The sequence below is a fragment of the Carya illinoinensis genome, chromosome 8 (genome assembly GCF_018687715.1).
Source record: "Carya illinoinensis cultivar Pawnee chromosome 8, C.illinoinensisPawnee_v1, whole genome shotgun sequence".
NCBI lineage: Eukaryota > Viridiplantae > Streptophyta > Magnoliopsida > Fagales > Juglandaceae > Carya > Carya illinoinensis.
In genome coordinates, this window is record NC_056759.1 from 6576782 (window position 1) to 6590790 (window position 14009).

At 33.8% G+C, this 14009-nt stretch overlaps 2 protein-coding genes across 4 annotated transcripts; one reads left to right on the top strand and one right to left on the bottom strand.

Moving 5' to 3' along the window:
* Window positions 1-428: 428 nt before the first annotated feature.
* Window positions 429-4485, bottom strand: LOC122319057 (abscisic acid 8'-hydroxylase 1). Its single transcript, XM_043136932.1, has 10 exons — window positions 4003-4485; window positions 3449-3770; window positions 2251-2400; window positions 1981-2170; window positions 1733-1812; window positions 1523-1609; window positions 1371-1449; window positions 1170-1276; window positions 954-1072; window positions 429-772 (listed from the first exon to the last, which is right to left on the bottom strand). The coding sequence occupies exons 1-10, from the start codon at window positions 4308-4310 to the stop codon at window positions 655-657; spliced, it is 1560 nt and encodes a 519-aa protein (XP_042992866.1). The 5' UTR covers window positions 4311-4485; the 3' UTR covers window positions 429-654.
* Window positions 4486-6674: 2189 nt separating this feature from the next.
* On the top strand, window positions 6675-10070 carry LOC122318308 (heavy metal-associated isoprenylated plant protein 2-like). Of its 3 annotated transcripts, XM_043135548.1 has the most exons (3): window positions 6675-6978; window positions 8290-8492; window positions 9537-10070. In XM_043135548.1, exons 2-3 carry the CDS (start codon window positions 8379-8381, stop codon window positions 9879-9881), a joined length of 459 nt encoding a protein of 152 aa, XP_042991482.1. In that variant the 5' UTR covers window positions 6675-6978; window positions 8290-8378; the 3' UTR covers window positions 9882-10070. The 3 variants fall into 3 exon arrangements, 2 of the variants coding, with proteins under 2 accessions (XP_042991482.1, XP_042991484.1); XR_006244795.1 differs by lacking the exons at window positions 6675-6978; window positions 8290-8492 and adding an exon at window positions 8698-9405; XM_043135550.1 differs by lacking the exons at window positions 6675-6978; window positions 8290-8492 and adding an exon at window positions 9103-9288 and having other exon boundaries at window positions 9537-9983.
* Window positions 10071-14009: the final 3939 nt, after the last annotated feature.

A 14009-nucleotide genomic window follows, 5' to 3' on the forward strand; every position in this document is an offset into this window, starting at 1 on the left:
CTGATGGAGATGCTCTTATTAGTGAGTTTATGTGTGTTTTTTAATGTTTGGAGAAAGAAGAAGAATGAACCAGCTAGCAACCACGCCCAACGATTAGAGCTGGGTGGCCGATCAACTAATAGAACACTATACATTAAGCTCAAGATTTCATCATCTCCCACGATAAAACGTTCCGCACATTTATGAGTGTTTACGTGTGTGTGCGTGTGTGTATAGAGAAATGATTTATACTATTTTTAAACATTTTGTTGGACCTCCTTTTAACATTACTAATCGTATTAGCGATTATTTAAATAATTTAAGATGCCGTCAAATGTCTAATTATAGATGTTCTACATGCATACCAATTTCTAGCCAACGTCTTTTCTCACATTAATGCATGATCTAATTGCAATGGAATTCATGCATTCCTAATAAAATATATAATATGTGTTGAATTATTGTCCTTATCTAAATTGATTTATACAATATTTTCATCTTTCGGTATTGCCCGATGGATATCATTCAACCCCTGCATACATGCCTTACATATATATATACACACACACATATACAAGTCTTACAAACAACATTAACGTATGTACGTAGGTAGCAAAGTCCTGACTGCATGCAAGATCTAGAGATTATACATAAGTTCTTAATTTAATGCCTTTCTTAGGTTTGAACTGAATCATCCTCAGTGATTCTCGTCAATTGTACCGGACAGCCACTTTTTAATCTTGAGAAAAGCCCCCACTTCTCAGTGCTCGTGTCGGGGTCCACCACCTTCCACCTGATCAACAAATTTCCAATTCAACAACCTTAATTATCATAGCTAGCTTTTGTTTCTGATGATCATTAACTGATCTCAATATTTAAACATTTGAGGTTGATTTCGATCTAAAGTACTAGTGTACGTATGCTGAAGCAATGCTCTTATATATTATATACTACTTTGAGATATATTCACTGGCCTGTATGTGGTGATCAGACGGTGGAGAAACACAAGCATCATGGCTTTGGCCATGTTCATCCCAAGGCAAGTCCTCCCTCCCATCCCAAATGCCAAGAAGCTGTATGGCTTTGTTTCTCCCTATATCAATGGAAGAGGGAAAATCACAATTATACTTCTTTCCTTCCTGGAAAATAAGAACAAACAATTGAGATTTCCCGGAAGAGATAAGACTTACAGCAAATCTTGTTGGATTGAACTCGCTTGGATCCTTGTACACCATAGCATCCAGGTGTATTGATTTAGCATCAATATTAACGTTCCACCCTCTTTTGATCTTAAATCCTATAGAAGCAATTAGTACATGACCTTAAATCAGATGAAATGTATAACTCCTTAAGCAGAGTATTTACTTTTTGATGCCTTTAAGGCAACAAACCTTCAATCTCACAGTCTTTGAGTGCTTGTCTTGGGAACCATGGTACTACGGATGCCATCCGTAGGGATTCTTTTACAACCTGTTCGTGACAACTATTTATCAACTTTTCGAATACATCCACAAAGAGATGATCATACTACAATAAGTACTACCTTTGAAGCATAAGGCATCTCAGTAAGATCTTCAACCGAAAGATATGGCTTCAGTGAAATCTTTTTGGCCATGAGCTGTTGTTCATTCTGCTCCCATAGGCAAATTAACATATAAGAAGAGTTAAAAAATTAATAAACCATAATCTAATGGAAATCATCAACAAAAGCATGATCCTGTGTTTTGTTGGGCATATACTTCGTTTCACTTACCCTAAGTGTCTCCAGGACATCTTGGTTCTCATCCAAGAATTTAACCATCCATGTGATTGCACTTGCTGTTGTATCCTGACCTGCATTTTATCTTCCACGATGTAAGTGGGGGGGCGGGGGTTTAGGAAAATTGTGCACTTCGCAAAATTTTTGAAATCTAGATGCCATTAGTTTTGTCAGTCTAATTATAAACGCCATGGATTAAAGAGTTTGTGGGGATAGATTTTCATTTACAATCTTTTGCTAACCTGCAATGATCATCGTTAAGATGTTGTCTTTAATCTCTGCGTCTGTCAGCCTTGGAGCTTCATCAGTACTAGATGCTTTTTCATCCTCCATCAACATCTGTTGCAGAAAATCTCCTTGATAAGCTTGTTTTATGCCTCCTCTTCTTTCACTAATCACCTTATCCAGTATGTTCATTATTCTTTTTCTGCCCTGAATTGTCATTAAACAAAGAAAAAACATGATCAAATGTGGCTACTTATAAACTTTTTAGGCGTTCTGATTACATTTACCTGGAGGCCTTTATGGAATCTTGTCCAAGGTAACCTCAAAGGGAATGCGAGCATTGCTTCACAAACTTGGGCGACTTCCTGCTGCAACATCTCTAGTTCTTCCCCGCTGTCTAGACTTATCAGCATTTTGCACATTGCTTTGCAAGTTATCTGCACCCGATCCAATCCCAACATCAGTACTATAGTAACTCTCGACCACAGAAAAAACACCAACAACAACAACAAAAGAACATGCTGGCTTTCGCAGCCAACCATGATGGTAATTCAGTCAGTGTGATAAGAAGTGTTGCCACTTTTCTGATACTATTTTTACTCTGACATGTCTAGGACTGTTGATCTTTGACTTGGGTTTTCGAAGGGATTTTAGTAGCTCAGGAGTTCGGCTCATTAGAGTCCGCTCTAGCTTATTTTTGAGATTCATATTGGGAGATAGAGCAGGTGACAGAAAGGATCCAACAGCCAGAGGTTCCGTTTTATGGGCGCTTAGTTCCCTTCTCATCCATTAATGGGCTTCATTTAGAAGGCCTTTAATTGGGCCAGAGACTGAAGCAAGCATGAGTCCAACAATTCAGATTTGGACTAGATTTTCCACTTGTTGGACCCCCCCATCTTTGTGATTAGCAACTATTTTATCAAGAGTTTTACCGCTGAATTAGGTTTACACAAAATTTTTATATAAAAAAATTTATACTTTAGATTTATAATGTAATTAAAAAAAACTTTATAATCTGATTGATTACATTAAGTCCCTTTGTGTATAAACTTCCTAATATAAGATTTATGTAGAACATTCAAAAAAAACTGAAGACCAATTATTTCTTGTATCGCGAATCATACTTATTGATGTGTTACATTTAAAAACATTTAAAAAGATGACTACTTAAAATATGATTTTAATATGTTAATTATTTAAATAAATAATTACTTAAAATATGTTGCCTCAACCGTATGAGATTACAAAATATGATATCTTTTTTTAGTTTTGTTATATATAATCATTTTTGTATATCTTTTATACATTTTATTGACGTGATTAGTAAAAATAATTATTTTTTATTAAAAAAATTATATAGCCAATTATATCAATATAATATATAAAAAGTACTTAAAATAGTACATGTATAGTTATTTATTTATTTTTATTTATTTTTTTGTCTTTTTTAACTGTTCTTCCTCTGAATTTTTGAGTCAAATGTACCTTGAGTGCCTCTTGGAGTACGACCACAGTGCTGCCATCATCCCAGGAGCGAAGTGTTTCCACGATAGATTCATCAAACTGTTTGACAAAAACTGATATAGAAGTAGCTGAGAAAAAACTGGAGAGACGGGTACGGATCAGTTTGTGGTGTTGGTCAGAAGCACAGAGAAGGCTTTGATCACCAACAAGCTCCGCGATCGACCTTATGTATCTTTTGGTGAATTTTCCCGAGTCATTGTTCAGAATTGCCTTCGCTGACTCTGTGCTCGAAACAAAAACATGCGTCTCCCCAAAGATGTTTGTCCTGAAGCAGTTCCCGTACCTGTTCCACTAATTCAGGATGCTTTTGTTTCGAAGAACAAAAATCTCATACCAAGCAGGAAAAAAATAAAAAGCGTGTACTTTTAAATCCACGTGAAGTTTTGGATAAAACCAGTTTTTATAATCTATGAAAACTTCTTTTTCCTAGGAGTACTAGAAACTGGTTTGCAGAGAATCAGATGGCATTCATCTATAAATAGCGTCGGAAATTTTATGAAAGAGATGTTACGTACTGGAGATGGCGAATCCGGACAAAGTGATAGAAGCCTTTGCCACTGTAGATGGAAGCCATGAACTGCAAGGTCTCTCCAATCAGCGGTAATCCTGGACTCCCCGGGGGAATCCCGGCAGTTGATTCTTGAAAACGGCATCGAAATATCTTCAGTACTATTTGAGACATCAAAAACAGAGAGACACTCAAAACAACAAGAGTGTAACAACAAATGCGAGGTTGCAGGAGATGAAGCAATAGCGGAAGCATTTTTCGATCTGCTACGCTGCTGGGTGGGCTGCTATATTCATTCTTTTGCTGCATAATCATATATATATATATATACACACACACACATATACATAAAAATTCAAAACGGTTTTCAGGCGAAAGAGCCACGCGTACGGTAGATAAAATTATGCTGGAGTTTTGGCCGACAATGGTTTTCCCTTTCAAAAATCAGGTTTCCACTCAAAAATCAGAGTGACAGTGGTGGGGTTGTGAATGGAGGTAGGCTTTCTTTTGAGATGGTGAGTTGATTAGTGAAGACCTTTTTCGTTGTGGTCGGATGACGGCAGTAGGTTGAATAATATTGAATTGAGACAGTGTGATAAATTTTATGAGATCTATTTAAAATATGTTTAAATATATTTATTTTGTTTAAAATATGTTTAAAATATGAATTATTTATTTATAAATAATTAAAAAAATTATAATTCATATGTGTATAGAGATATTAAATTAAAAAATAAATTGTAAATTTTACACGTAAAGAAATTTTAAATTAAAATAAATTTAATCATACAGGGTTGGAAAAATTAGACTGAAATGTTCAGTACAAGTTAAAAAGCACTTGATACCCCATTTTCGGGCTGCAGAACAGAGAATCAGCCAGTAATGAATCTAATGATGTTATTTTGTACGTTTGTTTCTGACTTTTCCTCATTTCCAATTCGTGGTATAGATATCGAGACAGCGACAAATATCGAATTTCTTCTTTCGGGTTCACCCAATATTACAATAACAATGCTTCAAATTATAAATATTATACAATTATTTAAAAAATAAATAAAGTCTATGATTAAAAAATTAATTTTTTTTTATGTAAATCTCATATTAATTCATTTTTTTCAAAACGTCTGCACGTCACTTACATAACCACAGCTGTAAATATTATTTCTCATATTATAATAATCACTTAAAGAAAAAAATGGAGAAAGTCATGAGTATAAGATCAAAAAATGGAAAAATTTACTTGTAAGTATAATTACGTATTAATATATATTAATTTAATGTGATTAGTTAAAAAATAAATTTTATTTAAAATATTACTAATTTAAATTTAAAATATAAAAGAATCAATATTAATATGTAAATTAGTATACGACTTTGTTTATACGTAACAAAACTTTCAAAAAATAAAAAGGATAAAGAATAAAAAGATTTTATCAAGGGATTCTATTATCTTTTGTTATCACAATTGTTTTTGGATTATTTTATTATTATTTATAAATTATTTTATTATTATTTATAAATAATAGAATAATATTACTCATCTTTCTAATTTGTAATGTTAGATGGTTGAATATTATTTGTTATATTTCGTTGTAAATTTATTATCTAATGTCATATCATAAGATAATTAAAAAATAATAAAAAAATAAATGATGAATAGATTTTTTCTAATAATTTTTATGAATTTAATTTTATGATATGAAATGGGGCACTTGTGCCATTGTTACATGTTAATTTTTAACGTGTTGGGTAGGGACAGGAATGTATACGATACCACTCAAATCTATTCCCCAAGTGCAATGACGGATCAATAGATAAAGCTGTACGCCAACATTCTCTTTTACCGTCCGAGCATGGAGAATACTTTCCGGGTGCTCTTGAACGGTTCTCTCAAATTTGGGGCCGTGAGTGGAGGTGCCGTGCGGACTGTACTAATTTTGTGATTGATGAAGCATTTGAAGATGGACTCGAGTCCGCCATTAGGTCAGAGAATGGCTTTGCGCATAAAGAATATCCTCCTGCTTGTTCTTGAAATAATTTATAAAGTCGGGCATACGGACCTACAGGATCGGGTTATTGAGGGGAACAGAAGCTTGATAAGTTTTTGACATAATAGAAGAAGCGGTTCATGCATGCTATGACATCATTTCTGGGTCTTGTCCAGTAACCAGAGAACTAAGTGGAGAGGGAGTGTCACACATTTATGCATACCTCTTTGCATTCCATTCCTCTGGTTGGAAGCTTGAAGATTGCAGAGGATTTTTTTATGATTGCAACTGCAAGAGAGACTGTAGTCTGATTATTGGTTTTAGACCAAGTGAAGATGGGGAATTCAGTATTTTTTATTTAATAAATTACATCTAGGGAGGGGCAACCAACCAAGGTTTTAATTACAAGGTACACAGCTATCTACACATTTCATTTGAATTTTGATATGCATGGTTGCCATTGATTTACCTTTTAGGCTTTCAATACTTTATTATCAACAAAATATGGGGTCGTCCTCTTTTAAAAATAAAACAAATCATAGCACGCTTTATCATCTTGACGTTTGGAAAGCACATAATTTTTTCCCCAGGAAAAGTGGGATTGTGTAGATAATTCATACTAGTGCCAAAAGTTTGGAATGACATGGTAAAACTTTTAGATAAAGGCAAATTTTTACTAATTAAGTAACTGACTAAATTTCCAGATTAAAAGTAGAATTTTTCTGCTGCAAGGTGTCGATTGTTATGATTTGAGTTGCAATTTCCTGGGCATCTTTCATTGAACTAGATTTGAGACCGTTTGAAGAAAATGGAAGACTCGTTACGAGTTACACAAGAAGATTGGGAGATGCTACACTCGTATGGTGGAAGCCGAAGAAGCCACAAGCATGAAGGCTAATTCTACTTACAGAGATTCACACAATGCCTTGGATGATAATTATCTGACCGAAGATTATCACTGCTCATCTTAACTAATGTTTCATCACGTTGATGAGGTAATTAGATTTGCCTTATAATATATTCTTTGTTTTTTTTTTTTTTTTTTTTTTTTGGGGGGGGGGGGTGTTTCTTGGTAATTCAAACTACCAGTAGCATTTTTTTGTGTTCTCTTTGCTCTTCACAAGAAGTCTTTTTTGTGTTTTTTTTTTTTGTTGGATTAGATTTCAGACCACGAATCCATACTCTAGATTTGATCTTTGCAGATGGAGTTACCGTGTTAATTATATCATTCCTACCAAATTTGTGATTTGCAAAGAAATGCTGTACCTGTAGGACTTCCAATATACATGTGTACTTCTGTTTCGTATTGCCAAAAAGGAGCTTACAATGTTGATCTAGCATAATCTTCAATAACAATCAAAGGCATTGAGTTCTGGACTTCATGTTTCTGGGATCTGTAAACAATGCTTGCCACTGGTTCTTAATCAGGAGGCATGCAATTGCATTCGGAAGATTGGTTTTGCACATCGCATCTACATGCATTGCCTACATTATGCAACTCTATTGACATACGTGTGCATGCTGCCATGTACCTCATATGCAATGCGATTTCACATGGTATTTTCATTTTCTTCTCATTATATTTATGGAATTTTAATAAGGGAACAGGAGAAAGTGACAGAACACTTACTTTTGCGCTCAGTGGAGAAATTGATGCATCAACCACTTCAATGCCATTTCATCCATACCCACGTGCTATAACTTCATACAGCTAATATTAATATCATATTTACTATGGTGTCCAGAAACTTAGGGCTTACTTACTGTTCCGGGTAGACCTCCCTTTGAAGCGTAATTACTAAACACAACTCTGCAAGCCAGACAATTGATATCAAAATTACTCAAATTAACCATGCTGTATAAAATTAGTTTGAAGGACGAACTGCATATTCATATCATTACTTGATACTCATACAAGTGTTCTCAGATCCTAGAAACTGATATCAAAACTGCTCATATTAACTATGATACCCTTGAGTTTGACACATATCGATGTTGTCACTATGTATGCAGTTGTATTATGGAGGTTTGCCGCCATTCAAGCTATTGATCTCTCCTAAACAATCCCATTCCCCCCCCCCCCCCCCCCCCCCCCCCCTCAAATATGGAGTGCAGTTTAAAATTTGTGTGGAAGTCTCAACTCTAATCATCATGCATCTTGAACATATAGTATTTCGTTTTAATCCTTTGTTTCAAATTGATCGAAGTTGGTAAAGTTTTTTAATACTCGTAAAACCAGATTTTGAGTCTCGGGTTGGACGTATGATATAGAAAATCCATGTTTCTAACTGCATTTTCAACTGCAGGCCGGCAGCCTTCCACAGACCTACTGAAGAATCAGTTTGCCTGACACCATAGAGCCTATTCTCATAGCAGGGCCCAAAGTAAATATTTTATGAAAAAACAAAATTTGCAAACTCAGGCTGAGCAGTTTTGGTATCTTAATCAGCTTAGTGGAATGATTGTGCAGTCCAATTATGTTGTCTGCATCCGGGTGAGCGGTGAAAAGGTCTCTCTCTCTCTCTCGCACGCGCGCGCGCGCACACACAAAACAGTGTCTTTAAAACATATTGTTGAAGGTCTGAATACGACCAAAAAATGTGTTAAATATACCGTATAAGTGGGCCAAGTTGTGTCCATTCAGATGACTTGAGAAACTAAAGGGTGTTAAATGCCTTGTTCGCTACCAGTTAAGACAAGAGGGTAATGTCAGGTATTATAAAACATCCTAGATTAACGCAGTGGATTATGTCTAGATAAGATCGTGGTTCCTTGAGAAAAGGATCAAATTTTCACTTACTTGGTGTATCATATAAGTAGCAAGCAGCGGCAATCATTTGGTTTTTCTTCCTTCAGCCGTCCACTTATGCACTTGCTATCCAGGGGGGTGAAATTAAAAACTGTCCAACCTCTCCCAAATGGTGAGGGAGTTTTATTTGGATCAAGGGCAAACAGTGTATTCCAGAAAAGAAGGTGTCTGTGCAAGAGTTTCCGGACATTCTGCATTAAAAGCACGTGGGATGGCATGTGTGATTAGATCAACTGCCTTCTGACTGGCATTTACTTCCAGTCACCAACTAACAGTGTCACTCTTATTATTCAGTATTGGACAACACTTATATATCCAAGAACACAGAGAAAGGATATCCCAGCACCTTTAAAAAAACAAAACCTAGTGAAACTGAGAAGAGAGAGCGAGAGAATGATTTCTATATAGCAATTCTGGATCCATCCGTACTATCTGTAGCATTGGTTTCAATCCTCTTTTGCTTTGCTTTGCTTATTGATATCCAATGAGTTCTAAGGTTCCATTCAGTCTGTCCTCAGGCGTGCATACTTTCAAATGCAGCATGTTCACATGATATTCTTTTTGCTTGTTTAATTTATCTGTGACCATTTTTTCTCCTTTCACTGACACTGCAGTATGTGCCATAGCATTTCTCCCCCCCTCCTCTCTCTCTCTCTCTCTCTCTCTCTCTCTCTCTCTCTCTCTCTCTCTGTGTCTGTGTGCAGTACTCAGTGGTACGTTCTGACCAAATTCTGTGTGTTGCAGAAAACTGTAGTGTCAGTGGTACTGCTCTGTTCAAAGTGCAGGCAGAAGGTGATGAAGTCAATTGCAACAATCGAAGGGATAACTTCTATAGTCCTTGACCCCTCAAAGAATACGGTGACAGTAATCGGGGAAGCCGATCCAGTGAGGATCATCAAGCAGGTCCGAAAATTCAGAAAAACTGCCACTGTGGTCAGTGTAGGTCCCGCCAAAGAGGAGAAAAAGGATGAGAAGAAAGATTCAGTTGTAAAAGAATCAGTTGTTACTTGTGTTCCAAAGACATGTCAGAGATGTGATTTATGGTATGTGGTTGCTGATGATTATTACAATCGTTGTACCATTATGTAACTAAGCAACTCACATTTCAAGAATCCTTTCATTATCATTTCATGCTGCAAGATCTGCTAGCTGTTATTATGGGGCAAAAATAATGAAAACCATCTGATCTAATGATTCGTCCCCCCAACAAAAGTAAAAGCAAGAAGCCTCAAGTTGTGTAAATTTTAAACAACTTACTGAAATATTCATTGAAATCGACATTATTCTCGACTACATTGTCCAACCAGAGAAGCCTGAAGGTGTGATTTAGGTGTTGTGGATGTTGGCACGCCGCTCTTGAAAGGTACGTACCAACCACAGAGAGAGAGAGAGAGAGAGAGAGAGAGAGAGAGAGAGAGAGAGAGAGAGAGAGAGAGAGAGAGAGATTCTATGGTCATTTGAATGTTCATCATGTTGCGCCTTTGGCATGTCTAAAATTATACAAGACGATATTTAAATAGTTTAACAAATTGTCTACACCACTAGAGTCAAAATTTACTGAGTTTGTATGAGATTACAACACTCAACAATTTCTCTCTCACGTCCACTATCTCTCTATTTTGCCCCTATAATTTTACACAAATGAGCTCTCCTTTTATAGGAGAAACTTCAGAAGACAAACACCTACAATTATTGACCAAGAGAATCGGTGCAGCAATTTATGATCATAAATTGCTGCTAGAGAATTGGATGTCCTAATATGACAAAGGACTTTCGGTGGCTACACATGAAGAGGTAACTGTGCATGGGTATGCATACTTGGGAGATTTCAACACATCTTTCTCGTATGAACCAACAACATCTTCTCTGTTATCCATCTGTTTTTGTCATCGTAGTTTAATCATTTTTATAAATATAATTATATGAGATACCAATCAAAAGGATTAAATACCTGGTCGAGAGCTAGTTTATATTTTGAACAACATAATGATTTCAATCAAGGGAAAAGCTTGGGACGGATAGGTGCCAAAATAATTTTCACACAGGCCAATAACAAATAGCCACGTAGACACTCCAGAAAAATCAGAGATGAGCCCGCATGTATAGACAACACTCTCCCTCTCCTTCTTTCTTCCCAAAACTGATGCGGCAAACACCTCATTGAGTACTGATGTTAGGCGTTTCTCATCCTCCTATTCCTTGCTACCTTTCTGCCCTTTTTTTTATTTTTCGTTTTTGCCGAGTCTTCAAGGTTTTGGGAAGGAAGAAGAGAGGGAGAGCGTTTGTTTCGTGCATGCGGGCTCATATTTGATGTTTTTGGAGTGTTTATGTGGCTGTTTCTTATTAGCCTGTGTGAAAAATTATTTTGGCACCCATGCGGCCCAAGCTTTTCCCTTCAATCAATCCCACTGAATAGTTGATCTTAGACTAGATCTAGGAATCATTCTCGATGGTTGGTGTAGCCATAAATCTATGTTGCATTCATTGAGTACTGATGTTAGGCACTATTACATTGCTACTCAGTCCCCCGAGTGTACAGTTAGTCTTTGAGAAGCATTTTATTTCGTCTAATAATTATAAATTTTTTAAATTTTCACATAAAATATAATAAATAATTCAACTTTTTTAAATTTTTATTCAACTTTTTCGAATCTTAAAATAATAATTATAATATTAACAAATAATATTCTAATAATATTTTATTTTATTTCATATTTTATCTAAAATAATTCAACTTTTTCAAATCTTAAAATAATAATAATAATATTAATAAATAATATTCTAATAATATTTTATTTTATTTCATATTTTATCTAAAATTATCTCATCTCATATCTGAATTCAAACCAACCCTTAGTACATTTTAATTTTTTTAAAATGTTAAAAAATATAAATAAACTCATTAGTGGGTATTTTTTAAATATATAAAAAAAATCAAAATACACTACCAGACACTTGAAGGGACAACCTAAGATTTTCCTATTGCCAATAAAAAGAACTTTTCATAGATTCCGTTGTAGTCAGGAAATTATATATTAATGGAAACAAGAACCTCTGGTTACATTTCTATATTTCTCTGTCTTGTTTATTTATAGGATGAATGAAGCTAAGGATCCCGTTGGGAGAGGGAGCTCTCATTCTTTTTTTCTTTTCTTTTTTTTCTTTAGTGATTAAAAAAATATTATTTAATATTATTATAAATTTGTTATTATTTTTAAAAATATTAAAAAATGATGTGAAAGAAAAAATTTTAAATTTAACCTAGCGGGCGCTCCCAGTGGTTGGCTCTAGAAACACCCTTATAGGATATGCTATAAATATTTGTTTATTTATTTATATTAGTGAAATTACATAATAATGTAATAAAAACTAAAATACAATTAAAATTAAAATGAAGTCAGTTTGGGTTGAGCCACAGAAATCCTACTTTCTTTAAGAATTCAAGTTATCTATACTATACAAAGTCTTAAATTAACTAGTGTTGCCCATATGACTAATACAAGAGAGTGAGTGAATTGAGTTGTATTAAAAAAATTACAATTATAAATCAAATATATAATATAAAATATAAACAAAATATGAAATAACGATAAATGTAAAGAGTAAGGGTAAAAGAGAAGCAAAGTCAGTATGTTAACGAGGTTTAACCCTACTACCTACGTCCTCGCCTCAAGCTACCCCTTGAGAATTTTCAAATTCACTATTCAACCTCCTTTACTTGGAGATAGAAACCTATTACACATTTGAATAACACTGCTACAAAAGATCCGTGTAGAACACCCTCTACACTTGCAATCACCTTACACGTAGTGATTCAACTATTCCCTGTGTAGAACACTTTTTACATGCACAAGAGTTATACACATCCTTTTAGTGATACAAGGGCAGATAGTGAATAGGTTATTAGAAAACACTCTTCAATTAGTGAAATAAGAACAATATAGTGCAAACTATATATTTCAAAATGAACAAATATTAAGGCTCAATGTTTAGAGAAGAGAAAATGAAAGTTTTGAATGAATTTTGTATGCTCTAGGTGCTATAAATGTGAAGCTCTCAAATGATCTATTTATAAGCATATGAGATTTCATATTTAAATTTAAAAAGACTCACATGTCAAAGACAACATCATTCACTTTTTCAAAAAATTCAAATAAAATGTTCTTCTTTTTTAATTGTAAAAAAAAAACATCATTCATTTTTCAAAAATTTCAAATCTAATATTTTACTTTTGACATACGACAAGAGGAGCACACTTTACTTTTCAAAAAATTCAAATCTAATCTTTTTACATTTTACATATGACAAAAGGAGCACATTTTACTTTTCAAAAAATTCAAATCTAATCTTTGTACTTTTTACATATAACAAAAGGAGTACATTTTGCTTTTTAAATATTTCAAATAAAAATATTTACCTTTTTCATAAGTAAAAAAAGCATCAATCACTTTTGAAAATATTCAAATAAAACATGTATATGCGAAAGATGACAATCAATCATCTTTAATATTTTCAAAATTCAAACTTTTAATCAAGACATGCACATGTGAAAGATGACAATCAATCATCTTTCATAATTTTTAAAATATTCATGCATATGTGGAAAATGTATTTTAATATTTTATGATAAAATATTAATTTTGAGTCTTAATCTTAATTTCAAATTTTTAAGAGATTTACAACATTATTCTATGACTTTAATGTAAATTTGTTCCCTTCTTGCTTATGCTTGTTTCCTTGATGTGCTTGATTTCATTGTATAGACAACTTAAGCTTGAGACTCCTTTATTCTTTAAATTCATTTGTTATCATCAAAATCTATGTGTAGATATATAATTATACAAAACTTAAAACTTTAGATTCAACAGCTAGTATAGCAGAACTCTTCTTAATTTAACTTTTTCAAAATATAATAACTCAACTGCTCGTCATATAGTCCAAACTAACTCTATATAAGTAGTTAAGTCTAAAATTCTACTCAAATAAAACCTCACTTTTATCTAAAAAAATACTCTAAAAAATATGTCTACCAACCAATATTTTGAATACCGTGCCAGATGCAGTATCGGTCAAAATACTGAAATGAAATATTTCGGTACTAATATCGTTTTGTATACCATTTCAGGATAGTCGATATATGAATAAATTATATATATAAATATATATAAATTATATTCTAAAATAATAGTTTGTATATAAATAAATTATACATAAATA